Source organism: Capricornis sumatraensis, chromosome 8, assembly GCF_032405125.1.
Source record: "Capricornis sumatraensis isolate serow.1 chromosome 8, serow.2, whole genome shotgun sequence".
Lineage (NCBI taxonomy): Eukaryota > Metazoa > Chordata > Mammalia > Artiodactyla > Bovidae > Capricornis > Capricornis sumatraensis.
Genome location: NC_091076.1, coordinates 107,430,875 through 107,455,348, shown reverse-complemented (window position 1 = coordinate 107,455,348; position 24,474 = coordinate 107,430,875). Strand labels below are relative to the sequence as shown.

General features: G+C 56.0%; 1 protein-coding gene across 2 annotated transcripts; it reads right to left on the bottom strand.

Moving 5' to 3' along the window:
- Positions 1 to 1,835: 1,835 nt before the first annotated feature.
- CDC42EP4 (CDC42 effector protein 4) lies at positions 1,836 to 22,490 on the bottom strand. 2 transcript variants are annotated; one of them, XM_068976733.1, is made up of 2 exons: positions 22,390 to 22,490; positions 1,836 to 4,671 (listed from the first exon to the last, which is right to left on the bottom strand). In XM_068976733.1, exon 2 carries the CDS (start codon positions 4,377 to 4,379, stop codon positions 3,333 to 3,335), a length of 1,047 nt encoding a protein of 348 aa, XP_068832834.1. In that variant the 5' UTR covers positions 4,380 to 4,671; positions 22,390 to 22,490; the 3' UTR covers positions 1,836 to 3,332. The 2 variants fall into 2 exon arrangements, with proteins under 2 accessions (XP_068832834.1, XP_068832835.1); XM_068976734.1 differs by lacking the exon at positions 22,390 to 22,490 and adding an exon at positions 21,423 to 21,655.
- Positions 22,491 to 24,474: the final 1,984 nt, after the last annotated feature.

Sequence of the window (24,474 nt, the reverse complement as noted above, 5' to 3'; positions counted from 1 at the left end):
TTCTCAGAGGCCAAAGGGGAGAAAGGACCACCCCCCACGCCCCCCAACAACTGCCCTGGCAGCCCCAGAGAAGCTCTGGTTCATCTGTTTGTATAATACCTCACGACAAAAACAACTGTGGTTTTCTTTTTTTTTTAAGTTGAAAGCGACTGAACTAGAACCTAAATTTTAAAGATGGAGAAACTAAAACCGCCCAGAGGGAACAGAATGGGCCCAAGGCCACACGACGAACCAAGGTCCTCGCTGCTGGCTGGGCTGGTCTTGCCTGGTTATCCTACACTTGTCTGGTGGGCGCACTGGGCCCCGGTCGGAAAGCATGCTTCCGAAGTGTGGGTCCAGCCGGGCCTCTGCAAGCCCCCGGGTGGTCCTGAACTGTCAAGGAGCAGGTCTGCAGCTTTGGGGGAGGGGCTGGCTGCTCCCAGCCCCTCAGGGATCTGGGTGAGCGGCTGCGGGTGCAGTGGGCGGCTGGGGAGGGCAGGTACACGATGTCTCAGAGGCATGGCCCTCTACACCTGCTTGAGCCTTTGCTAACAGGGCATTCCTCTCTCCAATGCCCCCGGAGCTGGGAGACCCATCATTCCCGCTGGGCTTGGATGTCCCCCCACAACCCGGGCCACCACCCAGCCTACTCATAACTTCATGCCTCTCATTACCTCTAATGAGCCAGTCTAGGGACAGAGGGACTTGGCGACATTTTAATAACGCTTCTAATTGCTCCCCAGGAGAATGATGAGCACATGCCTGAATTTCTCCCCGGGACAGGGGCAGGGTTTCCCGAACTCAGATCTCAGCCACGCCGGGCCCCTAGGTGGAAAGGAGGGCTTTGGAGGGGCAGAGGCAGCCCCACCCAGGCTGACAGTCGTGCCCTAGGGATGCGCCCATGCAGAAGGGAAGGGGTGAGCGAAGGGCTGACTGCCGGGCTCCCGGGGTCCCACTCGGGGCTGACACACCCCAGCTTCACTTCCTCAAGTCACGAAGCTTCGAGGAGCGTGGAAAGGGTTTCCAATCAGCCCTGTTGACTCTGCCACTTGGTGACAGTGGAGAAGGTGGCCCCGTGGCCTCTGGAGCACGTCTCTGCTACAAAATGGGGACACCAGAGTCTGCCTCCCAGGCCAGGAGATTGAAAGGAGACCACACCTCCATAAGGGGATTCGCCAGGTCAGATGGGGAAAGGGAGGAAGGGCAGGGAGGCCCCTTTGCTGACTTGGCTTTTGTGTCCTGGTGCTGACAGCTCCCGCGCAGGTCAGGTACCTCCCTGGGTTTAGGAACAACTCGGTAAACACATGGCTCAGTTGTGTCCGATTCTTCGTGACCCCGTGGACTGTATGTAGCCCGCTGGGCTCCTCTGTCCGTGGGATTCTCCAGGCCAGAACACTGGAGTGGGTTGCCACGCCCTCCTCCAGGGGATCTTCCAAACCCAGGGATTGAACCCAATTCACTGCAGGCGGATTCTTCACTGTCTGAGCCAACAGGGAAGTCCTGAGAGCAGCAAGATTCCCATTTAACAGACAAGAACAAGGTACAAAGCAGAACGGTGACTGAGTGCCTGGGGACCCCAGCTGGTGAGCGGCAGCTCAGACACCAAATTCCAGAGATCCCAAGAGCCTGCCTGGGCAAACAGGCGCACAAGGCCGAACCCTTCCAGAAACTGGAGAACTGTGCAGGAGGAGCAGGGCCCCGAGACAGAGAAGCTACCTCAAGCCCCCGAGAGCCATGGGGGCTCGGGCTGCCACAGGTCCCCCATCTGCACCCTCCTATCTACCCTCCCCCACATCCTGAGATAACCCCAACTCCAAAAGCAGAGACAGAACACCAGGCATGCCGTGGAGCCTTTTATTTTCCTGTTTCCTTGCTCTTTTAACATTTTCACGGAAAAAAAATGTACAGTTTGGAATCTGGAACTGACCACTGTCTAGATGGGTGTCAGGGCAGCTGGTGGGGGGGCAGGGGGCTGCACAACTGGAAACCAGGGGGCACCTGAGGGCACTCCCTCCATTCAAAAACTAAGCTACAGTCTGAGTGCGTGTCTGCCTCCGCCCCGGCTGCACCGGTGCTGGTTCTGTCTGTCTGTCCCCCTCCCTCCCTTGGCTACAAGGGCACGCGGGGAGGTGAGTCAGCTTGAACTCTGGAGGCTCACACCCAAGCTCAACTCAGGGACACAGGGAAATCCGAATTTCAGAACGAAAAACACTAACTCTGTAGTCTAAGTATGTGCCAAATAAGTCACAGGGCATACTTACACTAAAGAGAGTATCCTCTGCACGCCTGAGATTCTAATTTAACTCAGCATTCTGTTTTTCGTTTTGTTGCTAACTCTGGCAACACTCTGCCCTTGTGGCTGTTGACTCAGAGGTGGGGAAGGGGGTTCCCTGGTCAGAGGCTTGAGAGAGGAAGGGGAAGTAGTCAGTCCCGGGCTGGGGGAGGGGGAAGGAACAACCCAATTCAAAGAAAGCTTTTATACCCCGCCCCCGCCCCCCCTAGGAATGACAGCTCTTTTAATAATCATTTTCCAGAAATTTCCTACACTGGCTGCCTGCCCAGTTGTTAATAGCTATGGGGGAGGGGGCCAGGGAAAGACACACGCAGACCACCCCCTCCCACCCCATACAGCTCTAAATAAAGTTTGGAAGCACTTAGTATAAACGTCTTTTCCTAAAAGGGTTCGTCTTCCTCCCGGTGGCGGGTCTACAAACACCGCTTCAGGTATTGCTCTAGAAAGATTTAAACACAAGAGCCAACAGACCCAGAGGGACAGAGTCAGGGCTGTGGCCTGGTCTCTTGTCATCCTGGAAGGCCCCGTCTTGATTGAAAATTCAAGCCGCCTGGAGCGCTCCATCGGTTCTGCATCCTGTTCTCTGTCCCCGGAAGGGGTCGCGTTTAGTGTATACTTTAGGTCCGCTTTGCCTCCAAGGGGTTCCCCGTTGCAGACGACCTGGCACAACATTTATTCTGATGGCCACTGCCAGTCACGGCAGAAACGCTGGGACAAAAGAGGCGAGTCAGCTGTCCTCAGCCCTGGTGCCCCCGCTGCCCTGTTATTGCCGCACATGGCAGGGACTCGGGTTGCCAGCGAGCATCCACAGGAGGCCTGGGGGGCGGGGAGAGCTGGTGTCTCCTGCACGCACGCAGCCCTGTCCTAAGAGCTCTGGGGCAGGGCAGGGTGTGCAAAAAAAAAAGTCAGGCACCCAAGCCAGATGCAAGTCCTCCTGGGCCCCCACGGTCGGCACGCACCCCTCATCCATGAGGCCCAGGGTCAAAGCCTTGGCTGCCTCCGCGGCGTGGCTGGGGGCAGGGAGGGGACCACGCCCAGAGACCCCCACCTCCGGGCAGCCTCACACTCGGATCTCATCCTCCTCCTCCTCGTCCATAAAGGAGAACTCGGGGTCGGGCGACTGTGCAGGGAGGGCAGCAGGGGTGCGGTCCGGCCCCCGGAAGGCCGGGCTGCGCTCCTCCAGGACGCCCGACGTGCAGCTGGACAGTGAGCTGCTGTCTCGCGTGGTGTGGCTGCCTGCGCTGCGAGCCGAGCCAGGGCTGGGGGCCGCCGCCGCCGCCCACCCCTCATCCTGCAGGGTGCGAGTGGGCACGTCTGGGTCCCCCTCACCTTCCTGCCCTGCCGCTCGGGGCGCTGGGGCTGGGATGCCAGCTGGGTCCCCGTCACCATGGTAATCGCCGTCCTCTGGTGCCCCCTCCGGCTCCCACTCACCCCCCTTGTCCATGACGCTGAGCACGTCGCCCAGCATGGAGGGCCCCAGGTCGATGTGGAAGGACATGATGGACTCAGCATGCTTCAGCCCGAAGCTGGCCTTGGGCACCATGGGCAGATCCGCCAGGTCCCCAAAGGCCTGCTCCTCCAGGAGTGGGTCTGGGGAGTGCGGGGCGGCGGCCCCGTTCCGCCGAGGCGCCGCCTCCTCTAGGCTGCCCTCCGCGCTGGCCTTTTTCACGGGGCTGGACGACAGGCTCTTGGGCAGCTTGCTGGAGCCCTTCTCCGTGGCTTCCTTCTCGTTCAGCTGCGGCAGGGACATGGCGTTCTTGACGAAGAGAGCCGAGTCCCGCAGGGAGCCCAGCACGTCCCGCTGCTCCCTGTCTCCCCGGGTCACCGACTGGGACCGCTTGCTGGCCCGGAACTTGCGGGACAGGAGGCTGCGCTTGGAGGACGAGGAGGAGGAGGACGGGGCCTGCTCATCCACAGACTCGCCATCCAGCTCCCCGGCCTTGCTGTTGAGGAAGGAGGTGTCCCCGAAGGCATCCCCCGCCCGGCCCACGTGCATGGTGTGGCGGAAGTCGCCCAGCGGGGCGCTGATCATCTCGGCCGTGAGGTCCACCCGCGAGCGGCGCTTGGAGTGCACCGAGCTGGACACCAGCTGCTTGAGGATCGGCATCTTGCTGGGGTGGAGGACACAGGGGGGCCCTCCCAAGGCAGCAGGTGGATCGGGGGTCAGAGGTGAAGTCCGGTGGAAGTGGATCGGGAGTCAGAGGTGAAATCCGGCGGGGGCGGATGGGAGAGGCGGGGGTCAGAAGTGGATCAGGGGGTTGGAGGTGGATTGAGGCTCAGAGGTGAAGTCCGGCGGAGGTGGATCCAGGGGGGTCAGAGGTGAAGTCCGGCGGAGGTGGATCGGCAGCCAGAGGTGAAGTCCGGCGGCCAGAAGGGGCAATGAGGAGAAGATCACAGGGCTGCAAGAAAAACACAGCAGGGCAAGGGTTAACCCAGCTGTCTCCCCAGCACCAGAGCCCATCCGGCCCAGGGGCTGCCATTTACACCTCCTCCTCCCACCCAAGTGAGACAGTGTGAAATAAGCCAGCGATCAAATTCGGAACCCTGCCAGCTCCCTCCTGCACAGGCTCTGGGGCTAAGCCAGCGCCCTATGGAGTTCAGGTAGCCACTGACATGCCTGTCCTGATGCTAGAGAGAGAGCCGCTCTGTCGTCTCAAGGACCCTGTCTCCCCCCACCCCACCTGGATGCTGCCAGCTAGTGGGGGAGGTGCAACAGGCTGGCAGCAGACTAGGGAGGGACTTGACTACTGCAAACGACCAGTCTGGAGACAAGCTGTAAGTTCTTCCTGCTGGTGCTGCTAAGTCGCTTCAGTCATGTCCGACTCTTAGCAACTCCATGGACTGCAGCCCCCCAGGCTCCTCCATCCATGGGATTTTCCAGGCAAGAGTACTGGAGTGGTGTGCCATTGCCTTCTCCAGTTCTTCCTGCTGGCTGACCTCAATCCCTGTGCAGTTAGTGGACGCCTCAGCCTGAGTCACAGCCCTGAGAGAAGGGGTAGGACAGGACAGGCCCCAGGGAGGCAGGGCAGACACCGCCATGGACCTGGGCAGCCCGGCTCACTCTCTGAATCAGAATGAGGGTGGGGCCGCCAGGAACCACAGAACCAGCTCCCCAGCCCTCCGGTTCTCACTGGGTGTCCCAGAAGTGAGGACCCCGCCTGCCGCACCTCCTCCGTGGGGCACTGAGCTCTGCCAAGGGTCCACCCTCTGCCTGCATCTCAGGGACCAAGACTGGGAAATGCTGTTTCTTTAATCATTAGGGGTGCACAGGGCGGTAGGGACTAGACAACTGCAGACACCCCCAACCCCCAGGATGTTTAACCTGAATCAAAGAACATCCTGGGGGAGCCTAGGAGAGCCTCTGAAAGCTCGTACCCCCAGCCACGCGACTCCCGGCAAGGACCAAGGTGAAGTCCGACGCTGAAGCCAAACCAGCCCAGCAGCCCAGGGCTGAGCAGAGCGGGGAGAGGTGGGTTGCCTCTGGCAACTCAGGACGCCCCACAGCGTTTCCTCCTCACTCTTGATTCTGCCCCAGGCTAGCCGCCACATCCCACCTGGCCCTGCTTCCCCTTCCCCCATCCTTCACCTTCTGGCTAAAACAGCCCGCCCAGGACCACCCAGCACAGACCCCCCTATCTGGTGCCGGGTCCCTACCTCCCTCCTCGCCTCTCCCTGACCCCTGTGGTCTGCCCCAGCCCTGAGCTTGTCTCCTGGACTCCGAACTGGACACAAACAGTCCCCTGCCTGGAACACTGGTCCCCTGGCTCACCCAGCATCCTCAGGGCTCAGCTGAGATGTCACTTCTTCCAGGAAGCCTGCTTTAGCCCAGTGAGATCCCCCAGCCTCCTGGTCCCCCAGCCCCCGCACCGCGGATGGCCCTGGCCCCAGCAGGCACTGGCTGTGTCGTTCTATAGCTGCTGGCTGGACTGTCATCTCCCCACCAGACCATGAGCTTCCGGAGGGTTGCAACAGGCCCGTCGCCACTGAAGCCCGTCTGGCAGTTCTTGGCACAGTCGGTCTCCAAACACCTGTTGAAAGGCCACCACCCACCCGAGTCTCTGGGTTGCTGCCTTTCTGCCTTCCTGAGCCCAAGGACAATGACACCTCAGCCTACAGCTCTGGGGCTCCGGGCCTGACCTCTCTGAGCCCTCGCACTCCCCCCCACCACGCGCTCCTTCCTTGTTCCTTGTCCTGCGGTGGACGCCCAGCCTGATGGTTCCCCTGCTAGCACGTGCCCCCCCGCCCCGCCCCCAGGCAGTCTCAGCACTCGTCACTCCAGCCAACAAAGTTCTCCGGGGCCGGCAGGCAGCAGGAGCCAGGCACTGGGGCTCACCTGCCACATGGGTGACGCAGGCTGGCAGAGTCAGGTGAGGACGTCTCTGAAAGCCCTTGAGGTGACCCCCCCTCCTCACCAGACCCTTAGGAAAATTTGCTTCTGCCACCCCTGACCTCACCCATCCCTATACCCTGGGATCTGACCTCTAAACTATCAGACGTGGAGCCGCTAGACCAGGTTTTGACAAGTGTTTTCCATGAAGGTTCAGACAGCAAAGATTTTCAGCTGTACGGCAGTTACGGTCTTGTTCTCAGCTACTCAAATCTGTCTTTGCAGTGGTAGGAAAGCAGCAGTAGGCTGTATGTAAACAAATGGGCGTGGCTGCGTCCCAATAAAACTTTATTTATAAACACAAGTGGTGGGCCAGATTTGGGCCATAGTTTGCTGCTGCCTACAGTAGACGCAGGGCCATCCCTTCCACATTTATCCAGCAGAGAGTCATCGTATGTGACTCTTGGGGGCAGCAATGGGGTCTCAGGCCAACTTTAGGGAAAACTCTTTGGCTAATCGAGAGTGGAGTGTGTCAGTTTCAGAACTGTTCACATTGAAGGAAATCAGATCAGGTCTCTAAGGCACTCTGGATGCTAGAGGATCCCACAGGCTTCCGCTGCCATCAGGGCAGTGAGGCAAGAAGAAAAGGTGAGGGTCTGTGTCCTCAACCTGCCTGCAGCTCTGCTCCTGCCTCTGGTCACAGAAGCCTCGGCGCTCAGCACAAGTGCTTCATTTTCTGGATGAGAAAACAGGCTCACTGCAGCGAAGTGACTTATCCAGGTTTATGTGCCAAAGGGCAGAGCTGGGCTGGAGGCCGGCCTCCTGCTCCAGGCCTCTTTCTGCTCCATGCCAGGCCTCTTTCTGGCCTTTGGTGGGTAGCACTTCCCGTTAGGGACCATTTCCAACTCCCTTCCCCGACTGCTGGCTGGAGAAAGTACCCGTCATATCGCAGAGACGCTGACCCTGCTGATACCTGGAGCCTGAGAGTCCTCGGTGGTGGGGGCTTATCCCGCTTCCTGTAGGCTGTCTGGCCGCATCCCTGGCCTCTACCTGCCAGATGCCAGCAGCACCCCTTCCTCCGCTATGACTGTGACAACCAAAGCCTCTCCGGATGGGCCGAGTGTCCCCCGGTGGTGGGGGCGCGGGAGCACCTGGGTTGAGAATCCCAGTCCTGGAGTGAGAGTGTGTATGCCTGCTCAGGCAGGAAAAAAAAGCGGGGGGTGGGGGTGGGAGGAACAGGGGAGGAGATGAAAAGGATCCCAGCTGTGGGATCTGTGACAGGAACCTCCAGGGTTGTGTAAGAGTCTCAAGCTAACAGCAGGAATCCCCAGGCCCAGGGAGCAACGTCAGGGGCTGCGGTTTCCCTGAGCTCAAGTGCTTGTTCGAGAGAGCGGAAAGGAAACCGCAGGCCCCGCTGCCCAGGACTCAGCCGGGATGGTGTGGACCGCCGTGGCCCCCCGCAGGGGCCAGGGGTCCCAGCCATCGTGGCTCCAGGACAGGAAGGGTCCCCACCATCCTATCACCCTCTGCCGGGACATTCTCAAGGGGAGAGCTAGAGGTCAGGGTTCAAGGGGCCGGCAAGGAGAGCCCTAGGCCCCTGCACAGCCCTGCACCCCAGGAAGGCAGGGCAGGTCTGGCCAGCGCTTATCTGCCACCCCTGGTCTCGCTGCCTGGGGGTGGGGACGAGGGTTTGTGGCTCCTGAGAAACCAAACCATCTTCGACCTCCAGCATGAGAACACCCCATGTCCTAAGAGAGGGGGCCTAGGTGGAGTCACCCACTGGGCACCCTGCCCAGGAAGGAGGACCCGCAGGACCCAGCAGCCCTGGGGCCCTACAGCTGCAGCTTCAGGACTAGTCAGAGCCCACTCACTGGGCTGTTTCAAATCTCTGGTCTTACGGCACCCTCATGACACTGTCAGCCTAAGCTCTGAACAGGGAGCAACCTGGGGGTGAAGAGCTGAAACTCTGAGGATAAGAACAAGCAGGTGGTCTGCACCAGGTTGGGGGGCGATACTGAGTGCCACCCAGAAGGGGACTGTGCCCAAGGGCACCGTGGCCTCAGGAGGGGGCTCTGCTAAGCCCTGTGACTCAGCTCAGGGGAAGTGGCTAAAATAGGCAGCCACTCCCCATGGCACACCCTGGGCGGGACGCCCCCGCCCCTCTCCTCACCCCGGAAGCCACATCCCACTTTCCTGGCCGAGCAAGGGAAAACAGAGCCACATCTTGCCTCTCTCCCTGATGCCCTCGCCTCCTCTGGAATCCGATTCCTCTCCTCTTGGCCCACTGAGCACAGGGCAGGCCAGGCCAGGACCCTGGTTGGATCGACTCTAACCACACCTTCTGTCGTCCTCCCTGGCAGGCTGTCCAGAGGGCACTTCCCCACCTCATCACTAGCCCAGCGGCTCCCAGACAGACCTGAGCTCCTCCAGGGCAGCCGGACAGGCCTCCCAGTGTGCAGCTGGCCTGTAAGCTCACCGGGTACACAGAGGACTCACATTTCCACGCCCACAGCCACAGCCACCCGCCCCCTCCAGCATTTCTGCTTCTAACCACCCAGGCCATCCCCAAGCAACGCGGCTGGACAGAAGGGGGCATTCGAGCTCAGTTGTGCTCTGGGTTGGATACAAGAAGCTTTTTCAGGCAGAGACGAAGGGAAGCAGGAATTCAGGGCAAAGAGGATGGTGCTTGGACAAGGCTATGGTTGTGGAGATGGACAGGGCCAGGATGAAAGTGTGGCAAAGGAGCTGGGCGAGGCGGGGTGTGCTAGGGTTAGGACACATCCAGGGCCGGGTTTGGAGGTGGATACCCCAGGGCCTGAGCATCCCGATGGGGGAGGAGACGGAGGACAGACTCCCAGGGGAGCTGGAGCCCAGCGGGGGCGTCTCACCTGGTAGGCCAGGGGCTTTTCACTTCGGGGGTGCAATCAATGCTGTACCGGGAAGAAGCTGACTTTGCAGAATGGGGCGGGGCAGTGGGGTTGTGCTGAGAACATCCGACAGCTGGAAGAACACGCTGCAGGGGATTGTGCAAGAAATGCGGGCGCCAGGGGGGCCATGGGCGCCCCGAGGCTCTGTCGCTTTCTGAAATGCTCACCCGCCTTATCCTGAGAAGATAAGGAGTCCCAGAGAAAGCGGAAGACTGCTTTATTCCAACAGCCGGCCGGCCGGCGGCAGAGGGAACCTACGAGACTTTGGGAGCTTTGATGCCTGTTGCTACATAGGGCTGGAGGGACTTCGGCGGGGCCGTGGGGTCACTTTTGCTGCCTTGAGTGTATCTGGAAACTTTTCGTCCCCTCACTAACACTGCCAGCAGCCCTCTCTATTTGAAAGTCTGCTGTTGCCACAAGGATGTTAAGAAGCCCTGTCTTAAAATAATTTGAGCCTGAATGGCCACAATTAAATTAAGGGAAGGAAAGAAAAAAAAAAGCCCAGGATGGAAGCACGAAATATCATTATTATAACTCCTGTACCCCTTGTGTATCTGCGGAGCAGCCATCTCGGAGATGAAGAGTCTAAATTAAGAGATTTGCCCTGGGGTCATGGACAGAAGCCAGGGCTTTATTCCCACAGCCCAGCTCCCATCACTAAAACAGTGATGCATGACCCAGAGTGTGGGGACCTCAGCACATTAAAGCATGGAGCCTGTAATCTCTATACACATGCACACAGACATATATTTTATAGATTATAAATGAGGCTATTGTCAATCCATGCATCAGTTAATAGGTTTGAGTTTTCCTTAAAAAAAAAAAAGCCAAAATACAACATAGTAGTTCTTGTGTTTTTCTTCCCACATCTCGGTGGATTTTTTATTTTTTTGGTTACAAAAAAAATATTTTGGCCATGCCACATAGCACGTGGGATCTTCGTTGTCCAACCAGGAATCGAACCCACACCCCCGGCACTGAGTCTTAACTGCTGGACCACCAGGGAAGTCCGTCAGTGGATTCTGTGTGCACCCCTGGGGGTGGTGCTACAGGATGGTACCCACAATGTCACGTGACACCCACAGACCCATCCACAATGCCTTCAACTTCAGAGATTGCCAAGACTGAGAGAGGAAGGACAGCCCAGAGATGATCCCATCCAGTGGCCTTGACTGGGACTTTGGGGTGGAGAAGAGTACTTGCCCAAGGCCACCGAGCTGGTGGGGAACCCAGGGCGTGCTGACGCCCAGGCCCCCGTCTCCCAGTCTCGATAGGTCCTCGCAGATAACATGGGCTTTGACTCACTCCAGGCATGGCGCTAGGCCTTCTTGAGTCTGTTACCATCTTGGTGGCACTGAGCCAGGAAAGGGAAAGAGGAGGACTTCCCTCCCACTGAACAGCAGGTACCAGGTGCCACCAGGCAGGGAGGGAGGTACAAAACCCCAGCCCAGGAGCTGCTCAGAGTCAAAATGACCCCAGGACGAGATGGTCTTGGGGCATCGTCAATTATGGAAGTTTTTTTAAACACTCAACTTTAAATCCAGAAGGATCCAGGAGCCTCCACAGTGGGAAACGCACCCTCTGGAACTATTTCAGAGCAGAAAAAAGTCCCCAACACAGATAGCCACTGACGCCTCATTCATAATATCAAGAGACTGGAAACAGCCTAACACCCAGCAATGAGAAAATGGTTGAGAAAACAAGGACACATTAACCCAACAGATTACCTGCAAGCACAACAAGCAGTCTATGAAGACCACGCAGGACGTGGAAAACGGATCACCAATCGACCTCAAGCAGAAGGAGAAAAAGGCAGAACTTAGACTTGTTTACGTGCAGTGATCGCAGACGGCACACACATACGCATTCTCGAAGAAAGGCAAAAGGGCAGGCAGAGAAATTAAAGGAGTGACATCAGGCTGGAGAGGAAAATGGGCTTTTGTAAAAAAAAAAAATAGTTTCCTTTAATGTGGCAGTGCTGTTTTGATAATAATAATAGTAAAAATCCCAAAGCATCAAAGGCTTAAGGAAAAAATTTTAATTTCCAAACCAGCTTTAAACTATCAGATTCTCAGGCTCCCGCAGCTGCAGCCCATACAAGGCACTGTGTGGGGGCTGGGAGGAGAAGGGCAAGGGCGTGGGGCTCAGGCCACATACTCTCAAATCAAACGATCAAAAAATCTCCCGTTGATGTCTGTCCTCTTTCTCTCTCCCTCCCCCTAAATCCGCACCTCCCCCAGAAGGACAAGTTTATCACAAGTTTATTATGTCCTCGTTTTAAACTGCCTGGGAGGACAAAGTGGGCAGCCTATTAAACTAGGTGGCAGGGGAAATAGGGAGCTTAGGACCCACTCCCTGCCCCCAAGAACCCGCTTTCCAACAACTAGCAATTCAGAAATGACAACCTCCACCTCCCACCTGGGAGACTGGCCAATTTCCAGTGACACGAAAGCCCAGAGCTGGAGGCCAGCCTCTCACAGTGGCCATCCCCCAGTGGTACCCTGGGCAGGGGGCAGTTTGGTCCCTGTTGCTTCCACAGCCAGCTCGGGTCTCCTGATGGCTACCAGAGAACAGAGGGAACTCGAAGAGGCGGGGTCACCCGAGGACACGGGGAGGACGCCCCAGGGCCCCAGGCACTGGCCGACCACCAGCAATGCAGAAATAGGCATACCGTTAGCAGTTCCCATACACCAGGTGCCTGCTGCGTGCCAGGAATTGTGGGGCGGCATCATTAAACGTAGGCCCCTGGCCCCGCGCGCAGGGTGTCGCGATTGCCCCTATTGTACAGAAGAGAGAAACCGAGGCTCGGATGGAGTGAAGGCCCTCATGCTCTCTCTCTCAGCTACTAAATGGTGCTTTGAGCCCGTTTCTGGCAGACCTTGGGACACAACCTCCAGCTTATTCAGATGTCCTCAGCTGAGAATGTGCTCATGGACAGAGAGATGGCGATAGGGTGGGATTAGGCAGACTGTTTATCTAAGACCTGGGGACCGAGACTCACTTGACGGACACCCCCATCAGCCATCTGCTCCCAAAGATGGTTCAAACGGGCCCTTCCTTACTCCACATCTCATCCCCGCTTCCTGCTCTGAGGACCCTCCCTGGGAGGTGAGAGGTGGGGAGGAGCCCCCTGAAGCAGAAGCCAGGACTCGCCCAGCAGAGTCAAGAGTGGGCCCAGCACGAAGCCCCACTTCACGTGTTTCTCATGCCTGTCCCTGTTCCAATCTCCAGCTTGTGTTTCTTGGTAGTTGCCAGAAAGGAAGGCCAGGACCTGGACCGCATCCCTGTCCTGAAACCTCCCAGGCTGGGTGCCTGGCGCTGGCTCCACCCTCCCTGCCTCTCCGAGTCAATCTAGACCTTGGGTTCATTGGCCCAAGGGAGCTACAAGTCCCATTTCCTGGAGATAAACATACTCTGGTGAATAGATTCTTCCCGGAAGGAAGGGAAAGTGAACAAAGCCCCAATTTCACTACATGCTTTCTGCAGCAGCGAGCAGCCACCGCCCACTCTCCAGACTTCCCTGGGGGAGGGGGGAGGCGGGACAGGAGTGCCACTGGGGAGGGGGATGAACTGGCTCCAGGTAATCAGGACACTAGCGTGGGGCACAGACCTTAAGGACCCCACTGTCTGCTGCCTGTCCAGGTGTTACTACATAACATGGGCTCACACTGTCCAATACAGCAGTCCCCAGCCCGGTGGCCATGGGGCATTTGAAATGTGCACCCCAAATGGAGTCCAGGTTGGAATGTCCAAGTTGACCTGTGCTAAAGGGTTAAACAGACACTGGACTTCAAAGACTTAGCATCAAAAAAGAGGGCAAATTAGCTCATTTTCCACATCGGATCGCATGTTAGAATTGATCTTTTCAAATGATAATATTTTAAATTATTGTCAAATGATAATATTTGGAATATACTGAGTTAAAGAAAATGGTCGTTTCACCTCTTTGTATTTTTTCAAATGCATCTATTTTAACCGTAAATTATATATGAGATTTGCACGCTACCTCTCTTCGATAGTGCCGATTTAAGATGTTTTTCTCCGCCCCTCCCCCCACCTTTTTTCAAAATACAAGCAGCACTTTCCAAGGCAGAGGGATGAATAATGCCAACCACTGTTCACATTTGAGTGAAAATGGTTACATGTTCATAAATACTGCTACATTATTTTAGATTAAGCCCTTCTAGCCTCAGTTTTACATCCAGCAGGCCACTGAAGAATGCTAGGTTGCTTCTGTTTCCTTCCAACTCTGTAACAAGCAGCCTTCCAGCTAAGTCTGCCCAGGTCCATTTCCGGAGGATACATACCGATAAGTGAGTACAATTACTTTTGTTTCTCTTGTTCACTTGCTCTCCAGAAGGTTTTTACCAAGTTACAGTTTCACCAACATAGAGGACGACACTGTCCAATACCAGGCATTATGGTGCCCTTAGTTGAAAACAACAAAACCACGATCACCACCACCTTTGCAAACTTATAATTTGCATTTTCATTTTTCCCATTACTAAAGAGGGAGGGCATTTTAGAAAATATTTCTCTAATGAATTGCTTGTGGAAGCCATTTTACCCAATTTGGGGGCAAGGTGGCAGGGGGGTCCTTCATCTTTTCCATTGGATTTGTATGACTTTAAATCTTAAGGCTCTTAGGGATGTTGACTATACTTTGCAGGTATTTCTACAAGTGTATCATATGCCTGTCTACAATATGGTGATTTTGTTGTTTTCTTTTCCATGGAGTGCTCATTAGTTTTTGCATGGTTAAATCTGTTTTATAATTTCTGGCTCTAAAACCATGAAGCAAAGACCTTCCCCACTCCCAAGTTTTATGAAAGTATTCACTTCTTCTAAAACTACCAGGTAATGTAATGATGAAAAATTACTCATGGAGATAAAGATACTAGTAAAGGAAATACAAAGATGTCTGTGGCTTGAAACTGCGGGTCATTTAAAAATAGATAAAAAATTAAAATATAGCCAAGTTAGTTACTGATTCTGTATACAACTGGTATAAATGATGAGTACAGGATCAGATGCTACCTTCATCAGATATATATATAGATATAGATAGTACCACCCACGGTTTCTCTGGACTTCCTTTCCCGCTTTTTTGTTTTTAGTTCAGTTCAGTTGCTCAGTCGTGTCCGACTCTTTGGGACCCCATAGACTAGAGCATGCCTCCCTGTCCATCACCAACTCCCGGAGCTTGCTCAAACTCATGTCCATTGAGTCAGTGACGCCATCCAACTATCTCATCCTCTGTCATCCCCTTCTCCTCCTGCCCTCAATCTTTCCCAGCATCAGGGCCTTTTCCAATGAGTCAGTTCTTCACATCCTGCTTATTGGTCTCTGTTTATTCCGAAACCAGGTCTATACTGTCAGCTCTGTGAAATACGTTTTGAGTATTCAGTAGGATAATATCCCTGCTTTAACTTTTTTTTTCCTGAAAACTTTTTGGCCTTTCTAATGCAGTTAGTCTTCCCGAAAGACTTGAGACACATTTTATTAAGTTCCAAAAGAAGTCCTGATGGAATTACATTGGGATTGAAAGCAAACAATAAATTAATTTGGGGAGAGTTGATGTTATCACAACATCATGTCTTCATATCCATTTATCCAAGTCTTTTAGACATTCTCCATTAAATTCTGTGGTTTTTTCCTTCCTACAAATCTGACACACGTCTTGTCGTGTTCACTCTGGGTTATTCTATGGTCTTTCATTGTGAATGGGTTTTATATCCAGCCCCTTTCATGTAGCTGTATCTTCTGACTGGTGGTAGCTGGTATATGGGAAAGCCGCAATTTTAAAATTTCTATCTATTTAATGTCTACCCTACTAAGCTTGTACTATCTTTACACACCCTAATCAACCATATGATTAAATCTTTTGAGCTTTGCAAGTACACCAACCCAGCATCTGCAACTAATAATAATTCTGCCCCCTCCGTTCCTCATTCTTATCTTGCTCAGTGTGCCACCATTGTCAACATAATGTTGGCTAGGCGCTCGGTTCCTGGCATTACAGCTGTCCTGAACCCAAGTCACCCAGCACAGTAGCCCCGCTCACATCAGGCTGTCGAGTGCTTGAAATGTGCCGAGTGCCCCCAAGGAACTGAGTTTTTAAATCTTCTTCCATTTTAATGATTTTAAATGAAAAAACTGATGCTTGATTCAGTGATTGGAAAACCCAAGTATGTTTCAAACACCTTGAGGGTGTGAATCTACTTCCCAATTCTGAGGGGGTATTTATGAGATTTAGCATCCCAGCTGACGTGTGCTACAGGTGTGTAAAATATTGGAGAAGGAAACAGCTACCTGCTCCAGGATTCCTGTCTGGAAAATCCCATGGACAGAGGAGCCTGGCTGGCTACAGTCCATGGGGTTGCAAAAGAGTCAGATACAACTTAGTGACCAAACAAACAACATGTGTAAGATACACAATGGACTCTGAAGACCTTGTATAAAAAAATGATGTAAAAACGATGTAACAATATCTTGTTAATATTTTTTTATGATTACATGGTGAAATGACAGTATTTTGAACATACTGGCTTAAATACAACATTAAAATTGATTTCACCAGGGCCCTTCCCTGATGGTCCAGTGGTTAAGACTCTGAGCTTCCAATGCAGACGTGTGAGTTCAGTCCCTGGTTTTTGGAAACTGGAGCCCCACGTGCTACACAGCACAGCCAAAAAATTAAAACAAAATAAAAATGTATTTCATCAGTTTGTAGTTTTTTAAATGTAGCTACTGGGAAACTTAAAAATTTCTTTATGTGCCTGGCATTATATTCCTATTGATGCTGTGTTAGAGGTATTTCTGCTAATCATGATACTCACCACTGGATTCATGAAGATATTCTCAACCATCTTAGAGAATTTACAGTTTTTACAGTTTTAGGAAAACGATGCCAGTCACTTAGGCTGAGTTGTGGGAAAACGCACTGCAGTTTGGATAATTAACTTACCTTTGCAAAAAAACTACAATGTCCACTCTGGCTTAGAGATTAGGAAATGATACCTTAGACCCTATCGTGGACCTCAGATGGATATGCGCCCCCTGGACCGTAGGTCATGGAGGAAGTATGAGAAATAAAATGGAGATCAAAATACCTTTACCCTATACCAAGCTGGCTGCTTTATCTTGTTTAAGCTTCCCTTTTGGAGGGGCAAGTAAGAACACCATCCTAGGCATTTGAAAGACCCTAAGTGCTCTTCCCAACAATCCCATGGAGTTACCAGCATCATTCCCATCTTACAGATGAGAAAACTGAGGCTGAGAGTTAAATGCTTCCCCTGAGCCACACAGCTGCTAAGGACAAAGCTGTCCAAGTCTGCCTGATTCTGAACCCTGGGCTTTCCCGACTTGACCATAAGGTGTATCACAGGAGTGCTGTAAGCATTGCTGGGGGTGCTGGACTCAAATCTGACGAAGGTTACGGATTTGGTTATGAGCACCCACCAGACAACCACTTTGCACAGAATTTCAGGTTAAAATAGCGCAAGTCCAGGCTCCTCATTCCCCACCACTGCAGGGAAAGGACAAGACACATCCCGTGACATATAGACCACAGCCGCCCCCCACCCCAGGAGGTCCATGGTGTTGGGCAACCATGCTCCTCCTGGGCTGGGGATGGGCCATTCTCTCTCCACCCTGCTCCCTCTTCATCCCAGAAGCCTAATGCCTTGGGCCAGAGGAAGGAGAGCAGGAGGGCCGGCAGGGAAGGCTTGACATGGAGGGAGAAAGGCCCTGCCCCATCACTAACCAGGAGTTACAGCCTCTCGGGAGGGAAAGGAGTGAGCCCTGACCTGGGAGTGACAGGAAGCGACAGCTCTGGAGCCAAGCCTAGAGGAGCCAGCGGCTCAAGGGCAGTCAGCAGCTTCACTTGTTTACCCCTCTTCCCGGAGGGGTAGGGGTGGGTGTCGGTGTGTGTTTCTCCAGCCACCCAGCTCCCATCACAGAGGGAAGAAGCTGGAGGAGGGGAGCAAAAGGAGTGCCTGCAGGGGGCCCATGCTCCTCCCTCCTGCCCAGGGCCTCAGAAGGAAACGGCTGGGCTTGAAATCAGATCGGCCTGATCTTGTTTGGTTTCACTTGGCTTCTCCTAAGAGCAGAATGCTCAGCTGAGGGAGGAGTGGGGCGTCAAAGGACGCCCTGGGTCTCCAGAGGGAGCCAGGTGGATCAGGTCCGGCTCTAGAGCAGGCTGGTGAATTTCCACCTTGACTCTGTGGGATGGAGTGTGCAGCCTGGGGGACCCTGGAGCCAGACTCTCCCCGGTGACCAGCTGGCTCGGCCACACTGGGCAAGTTACTTGTGCCTTCGTGTCCTTATTAGTTTACAAAGCGACTGATAACACCACGGACTTGCTAGCACTGCTGTGAAGATGAAATAAGCTAACACAGGTAAAGCCCTTACGCGAGGATTCGTAAGGGGTGAGCACGCCCCACTGTCTGCTGTGAAAATGATGCTATAATGTGTTCTTTTTCAGCAGGTGCCCCATCTCTACACCTTGAAAAGTAGAATTCCTGCATCCCCTGGGACTCTCTGCCAACGGTCACTCCCCAAGCTCAAAGAGGACACGTACCTTCAGTGTCGCCCGAGGGCTCCTATCCAAAAGGCCCCCGGGCTGACCCCTTGCACAGTCCTTGGGGGCCCCAGGATGAATTGTTGCGGGGTGCGGGTATCCTCGGGGCTCCCAAGCCCAGCTGTAGACTGCCTAGTCCAGACCAGCAGGGGGATCACGCAGGCCCTGGGCTTGGTCTCCTTCCCCACGTGCCTTCCCTTCTCTCTTCTTTCCCTTTTAACCTTTAAAGAAACAGGAGGAGGAGCCTGGCTTTTCTCAGACGGGACTTCAGCTCTTTCTGATTTCAGTTCAATACGGGGGATGAGGCCCTCCCGTTCCTCCCTAAGATGTAGGTTAGCGAATTTAGAAATCGGGGGGACCAGCTGCCAGAAGCAAATAATGGTTGATTATCAACATAACCCCCAGTTAGGACCTAACCCGGTCCTCATCAGAGGTGTCCACAGACGGTGATGCCAGCCCTGAAGGGGTTCTTCTGTACCCTCTCTGGCTCTCCATTCCCACCATCTGACTGAGACTTCAATCCCAAGGGCAGGGGGAACACAGGGGCTCCTCTTGATGTCTCAGTGAGCCAAGGAGAACGTTCTGAGGAACAGAGAAGGGTTGCAGGGAGTGGAAACCTGAGTGTGGAGAGGAAGGAGGGGCGGGGAGCAGACACCTGACCACAGACCCCGGCTTCACTGTCATGGATCTGAAACTGGGGTCTGCAGACCAAGTCCAGTTACCCCAAGAGCTGCCTGGATGCAGGTATAAGAACCCTGAGATGCTCCTAGGGAGGCTAGAGGCTGCTCTGGCGGACACTGTCTGCCACCCTGCTGGGTAGGGGAGGAGACGGTGGTCAGAGCGGCCCTGGCTGAGCAAGAGATGCTGTCCCTAAGGTCAACCCCAGGGCTCCTTCTCATCCCAGCTCTGCAGCTTCTCAGATGCCCTCAACCCTGAAGATGAAGGAATGAGAGGGAAATGCCAGCGGTTCCTTACCAGCTGGGTAACCCCAACTGGGCTCACCTGACCCGAAAAGGAGCCCCTTTCGAGCTTGGGAGGCTGAGTGGGGGCCACCAGAGCCCCTGCTCCTGGCAAGAGGGGTTCTGGACGTCAGTGCTGCCTCCCTGGCCTGGAGCCCCGAGCTGCAAGCTGGTAGTGCCCGAGGAGAGACTCTGATAGAGTTCCTGGACGGAAGCCCAAGGCTCCTTGTATTTTAAGCTAGAGTTTCAGGGACTCAGTGAGTGGGAATGCCGGATCCTTCAGGGCTCGACTTCCTCCTCGGCACCCCGTGAGCAAAGGGCCATGTCCAGTCACCACATGAGTCCCTCCCAGCAGGATCCCACCCTCCCTGAGTCCCCAGAGGTGCTGGCTCTGAGGACACTCTGCCCACGGGTCCAGGGCTCGGTTCCCTTTCCCAAGGTTGCGGAAAGGCCTCCAGCACATAGGTCAGGAGATCGAGGCTCTCACAGCTTCCAGGGCCAGATTGCTCAACTCCTCTCCCTCCGCCCCCAAGCGTATCTCTGGCATCAACCCAGATCCTGTTCCTCCAAGGGACAGGCTCCTCCCTCCCCCCACAGGGACAGGATCCTTTGAGCCTGTGGAAGCTCCAGCCACTGGAGGCTGGAGCCACTGCCTGACAACAAGTCTGGCCTCTGAGGCCTCCGGTTCCAGCTTGGTCCCACCTTCCTGCTCAGAGGAGAGGGGGTAGGGGAGAGGGCGAAGGGCGGCCTGCTGCAAGCACCTTGCCCGCCACACCTGGGCACAGCCTGTCCTGGCTGCAGAAATCAATCAGCCGTTCCAAAGGCGGAGGCGGCGAGGAACCCTGAGCCAGGGCCAACCAGAGGTCCTACCGAAGGCTCCTGAGGGTAAAGAAAGGTCTAGGGTCCTTCTCCGGGGGTCAACATCCGCCCAATCCCCCCCATCCCCACTTCTCAGACAACAGTCTCTGGGCCTGGGGCTCCCCGGTCTCCAGTCCTGTGAGGGCTGGACTGTCGGGTTCCATGAGGCAACAGGACCAAAGTCAGCTGGGTGTGTGCCTACATGGGATTGGGGTGAGCATCGATGAGTGGGTGGGTGGGAGAGAGAAATGAGAGGGAAATGGAAGAGGAGTCAAGAGAAAGGTGGACATCCCAGAAAAAGATGGAAAGAACCCTCGAAGTTGAGGCCTGAACTAGGGAGCATCCATGAGCACATGGTCACCCATGAGCTAGAGCTCCAGGAACTCAGGGAGAGGGCAGAGCGGCCGGCGGAGTCTCCAAACCCCAGGCTCATCTCATCACACCGACCCCCTCCCAGTCCCTGCAGGGTCCCCAGGATCCCTTGGGAAGACCAGGAGAAACTGACCAGGGGTCTCCCAAGGTTCACGGAACCCCCATTTGTGGGAAGGAGCAGCTGTCCCTTGGGCAAAGTCCAAGTTCAGAGAAGAGAAACCACAGTAATCGGGTGGTCCCACGGGCTCCTCACACCGGGCAGCTGATGAAAGCTGGGGCCCACAGGCCCCGCCCCGCCCCCAGACTCACACAGGGTCCTGGCTACCCCCAAGGGATGGCGCCTCCCTTGTCCCAAGTCCTCTTACTGCCTCTGGAGCCCTGGGGCCACCTAGAGGCTTGGCTAAGTCCAGGCCTGGTCCAGCAAACTCCCCTTTTCTGGGGGAAACCCACAGCTCAGCTTCCCCCTTCCTTTGTGCCCTGTTCTTTGTTCTCTTAAAATTCAGTCCATCCTGCCGGGGGGTCCCCTCCTCCACCTCGGCCTTGGAAAGGGGCGGAGGGAGTAGGGAGTTATTAGAAACCCAGACTCTGCAAAGAAGTTGCGTTGCTGGAGGCCCTCCTGTAACCGGGCCCCTCATTGTTTACGCGGGCTGGATGGCGGAGCTTGCTCTGGTCCAGATGGCCGCTGGAGGGGGCGGTCAGGAGGGAGATTCCACCCCCCTCCCACCACCACCGGCACCTAACCTCCCCAGGAGAGGAGCAGGGGGCTTCACACAGCTCGGGGACCCTTGCCCGCCGTTCAACTGCTCAGCTAAAGGGGCAGAGAACAGACACCGGAGACGCAGCCCAGGGCCGTGGGAGCCTGTCAGATCGCAAGCGTGACAAGAAAAGAGAAAGCATTGTATTTCCCCTTCGTTCTCCCGGGGAGAAAAAGAAAACTTCCCAGGCGCAGGCTACGGCGTCGCGTCGGGAAACGAGGAATCTGGTTTGAGTTAGCCGAGAGCACCCCTCCCCCAGACACACACTCACACACACACATACACACACGCCCTGGCCCGTCCTCCCCCGGGAAGCCCGCCGGCCCCCGCTCCGATTCCCGCCCAGCTCCCCCGGCGGCCCGGACACTCACCCGCGGCGGCCCGGCGCGCAGAGCGGCTCACCCGGGACGCGCCCGGGGCTGGTGGGGGGCAGTTTTGTGCCCCCGGACGGAGGGCGCTCCAGGGAGGGGGCGGAGCTACAGACGACCGATCGCGCTCCACCGCTCGGAGCGGGTGACTAAATCATTAACCGCCCGCTCCCGGCTCGAGGCCAGGCCCGGAGCGTTCGGCCGAGTCCCGCGCGCGGCCACGGGCCGGGCTCGGAAGCGGCCCCACCCGGCCGATCGGCGCCGCGGCCGTTCCCCTAGCCTCGGCCTCCCGGTCTCCCGAGGAGGCGGGCGCACGGGGCGGGGCCGGGCGAGCCGGGGAGGGAGGGTGTGGGGCGGGAGGAGGGTTTGTTCGCTCGGCCGTTCCCTCCCGGGCGACTCGTCGCCCCTCTCCGCGCGGCGCGGTGACACGGGGCGGCGTGTGCTGCGGCGAGTGTACCAGGGCGAGTGTGCACGCCTCTGCCACTACGCGCGAGCGATCGGGTTCTGATTCATGGAGAACTCTGCACACACGCCCCACTCTGGGGCACCGCGCGCCGCCGAAGGCTGTGCTCCCGCCCCAATGTCACCCACCCGGACGAAGGGGTGGTCCGTTCAAAGCCGGGTGGTCCCCCGTCCCCACCCCCCGAGCAGCGCCTGGATCCGACTGGCTAAGCCCAGTCTGGGGAGGGGAAATCGACCGCCACCACCTCCCTCCCCAGCCTGGATCTGCTCGGACACCGGTGCGTGGCCCCGGGCCCCAGCCTGGCTACCCGGGAGCGGGCGCAGGAGTGGGGACACCCGGCTCCGCTCCACAACCCGCCGCCCCTATCGCGGCTTTTTCAACCCCATCCGCCCCCTTGGTCGGGGGCGGGGGGGAATCGAGGTCCCCACACCGAGCTCACCCAGGCCCCGCAGGGTGCCGGGGGGCTGTCGCGGCCAAAGGCGGGGTAGGGGGGTACCCGTCGCCTACCTGGGTCCCCAGAGACGAGAGCGCCGGGTCGGCGCAGCTGCGCGCTCAGCTCCGTGGGCTCAGCGAGGCGCCGGGGCTGGCGGCCCATGTCCGCTCGGCATCGGTTTGCCTCTGGCTCTCGGGCTCGGGGCTGGGAGCCGCTCGGACACTCCCCTCCCGGGCTCCGCCCGCGCCCCCCCGCGCTGATGTCACCGCGCCGCCGCAGCCAATGGCCGCTGCGAACCGCGGCCGGGCCGCCCGGCCTCCTCGGTTCAAATCGCAGAGCCGGAGCCTCCGGGAACGGCGTGTGCCGCGGTTCCGGCCGGTGGGGTCCCGGCGCGCCCCCGCCTGGCTGCGCTCCGGCCTTGACCGCTTCACCTGGGGCCTGGGGGTCAGGGGCGCGACGCCCTTCGGGGGCCTAGCGCGAGCTCCCCAGGCGGCTCCTCCGGGCTCGGAGCGGAGACGGGACCCGATAACCCCCGCCCCTCCCTCCCCGTCCCAGTGCAGGAAACGCAGGAAGCCCCCGAGGTCGGCAACGCTGCGGGCAGGGATCCTCTCCGTCCCGGACTCTTCCTGGAGACAAGGCGGGGAGGGCTCGGCCCCGAGGCCAGGCCCGGGGTGGGCGTTCGGAAGACTCGGGCCGGGGGACCTGCCTCTGATTGTCCCGCTCTCCCACATCCGTGCCCCTAGCCCCCCGAGTGTTCGCCCGAACTAAGCTTCCCTGTGCGGCAAGTGAACCTCGGGGGCCAAGCACTCCTGAGACCCGCCGCCTGAATCCTATGAGAATCTCTGTAGAGAGGTAGCTTCCCCTTGTAAGCGATCGCTGTTAACAAACTGCCTCAGGAGAGAAGACACAGCAATCAGTTAAGCTCTCTAGCTGTTAGCAGCTCCCTGGCCTGGGGTTTTAATTTTCAGGGAAGAGGGTCAGGCCGTGAGAGGCTGTAGACTCCCTCCCACTGACCTTGGATGGGACCCCTCACTGGTCTCTTTGGGCTGGTACTTTCCCCCGCAGGCTCCCAGGAAACCCTCCCCCAAGGCTGGCATCCCAGGTCCCTTCCACCTGAAATCAGAGCTTAAGTTTTATCTGTCCCCCCAAACTTTCTGGATTCTCTGAGACACCTCCCCTTTCCCCAACCCTTCCCACCATTGTTAACTAACTGTTTTGTCCTCAGTAATTGGTTCTCCTTTTACAGGTGTCTGAGGTTTGCCTTTCCCAATTAAATGACCTATCAAACAAGCCGTCCTTCCAGGACAAAGTCTTTGTAATTCTTCCACTCCTTATCCAAATTCAATGCTTTACATCTGAGGCTCCTTCCACAATCTGGGAACATTCATTGAGGTTTGCCTTTGGGGATAAAGATAAATTGAGTCCAATCCCTGCCCTCAGCATGCCCTCAGCGGATGCAGGTTGCTCCAGGTAGGAGCTATGTAGATACTACTTGGGGCTTCTTGGTGGCCCAGTGGTTAAGACTCTGGACTCCCACTGCAGAGGAAAATGAAAGTGAAACGTCACCCAGTCATGTCTGACTCTTTGTGACCCCATGGACTGTACAGGCCAGAATACTGGAGTGGGTAGCCTTTCCCGTCTCCAGGGGATCTTCCCAAACCAGGAATCGAACTGTGGCCTCCTGCATTGCAAGGTGGATTCTTCACCAGCTGAGCTACCAGGGAAGCCCCATTGCAGGGGGCGCAGGTTCAATCCCTGGTTGGGGAACTAAGATCCCACATTGCCATGTGACAGGGCCAAAAAAAAGTAAATGCTTCTAGACACTCGGGGCCATTGCATTGCCAATACCCTGGCAGGGAGTCTTGATTGAAAGAAAATGCTGGGAAGGATAAATTAGGAATTTGGGAGTAACATATACACACTACTACATATAAAATAGATAAACAAGGACCTACTGTAAAGCACAGGGAAGTCAATATTTATATGATTCACATACAATTCACATTGTTGTATAGCAGAAACCAACACAATACTGTAAACCAATTATCTTCCTGTTAAAAGTAAATTGAAAAATATTTGTAAAACCTATGTGAGAAAAGAATCTGAATAAATAAATAAATAAATATATATATATATATCACTTTGCTGTACACTTGAAA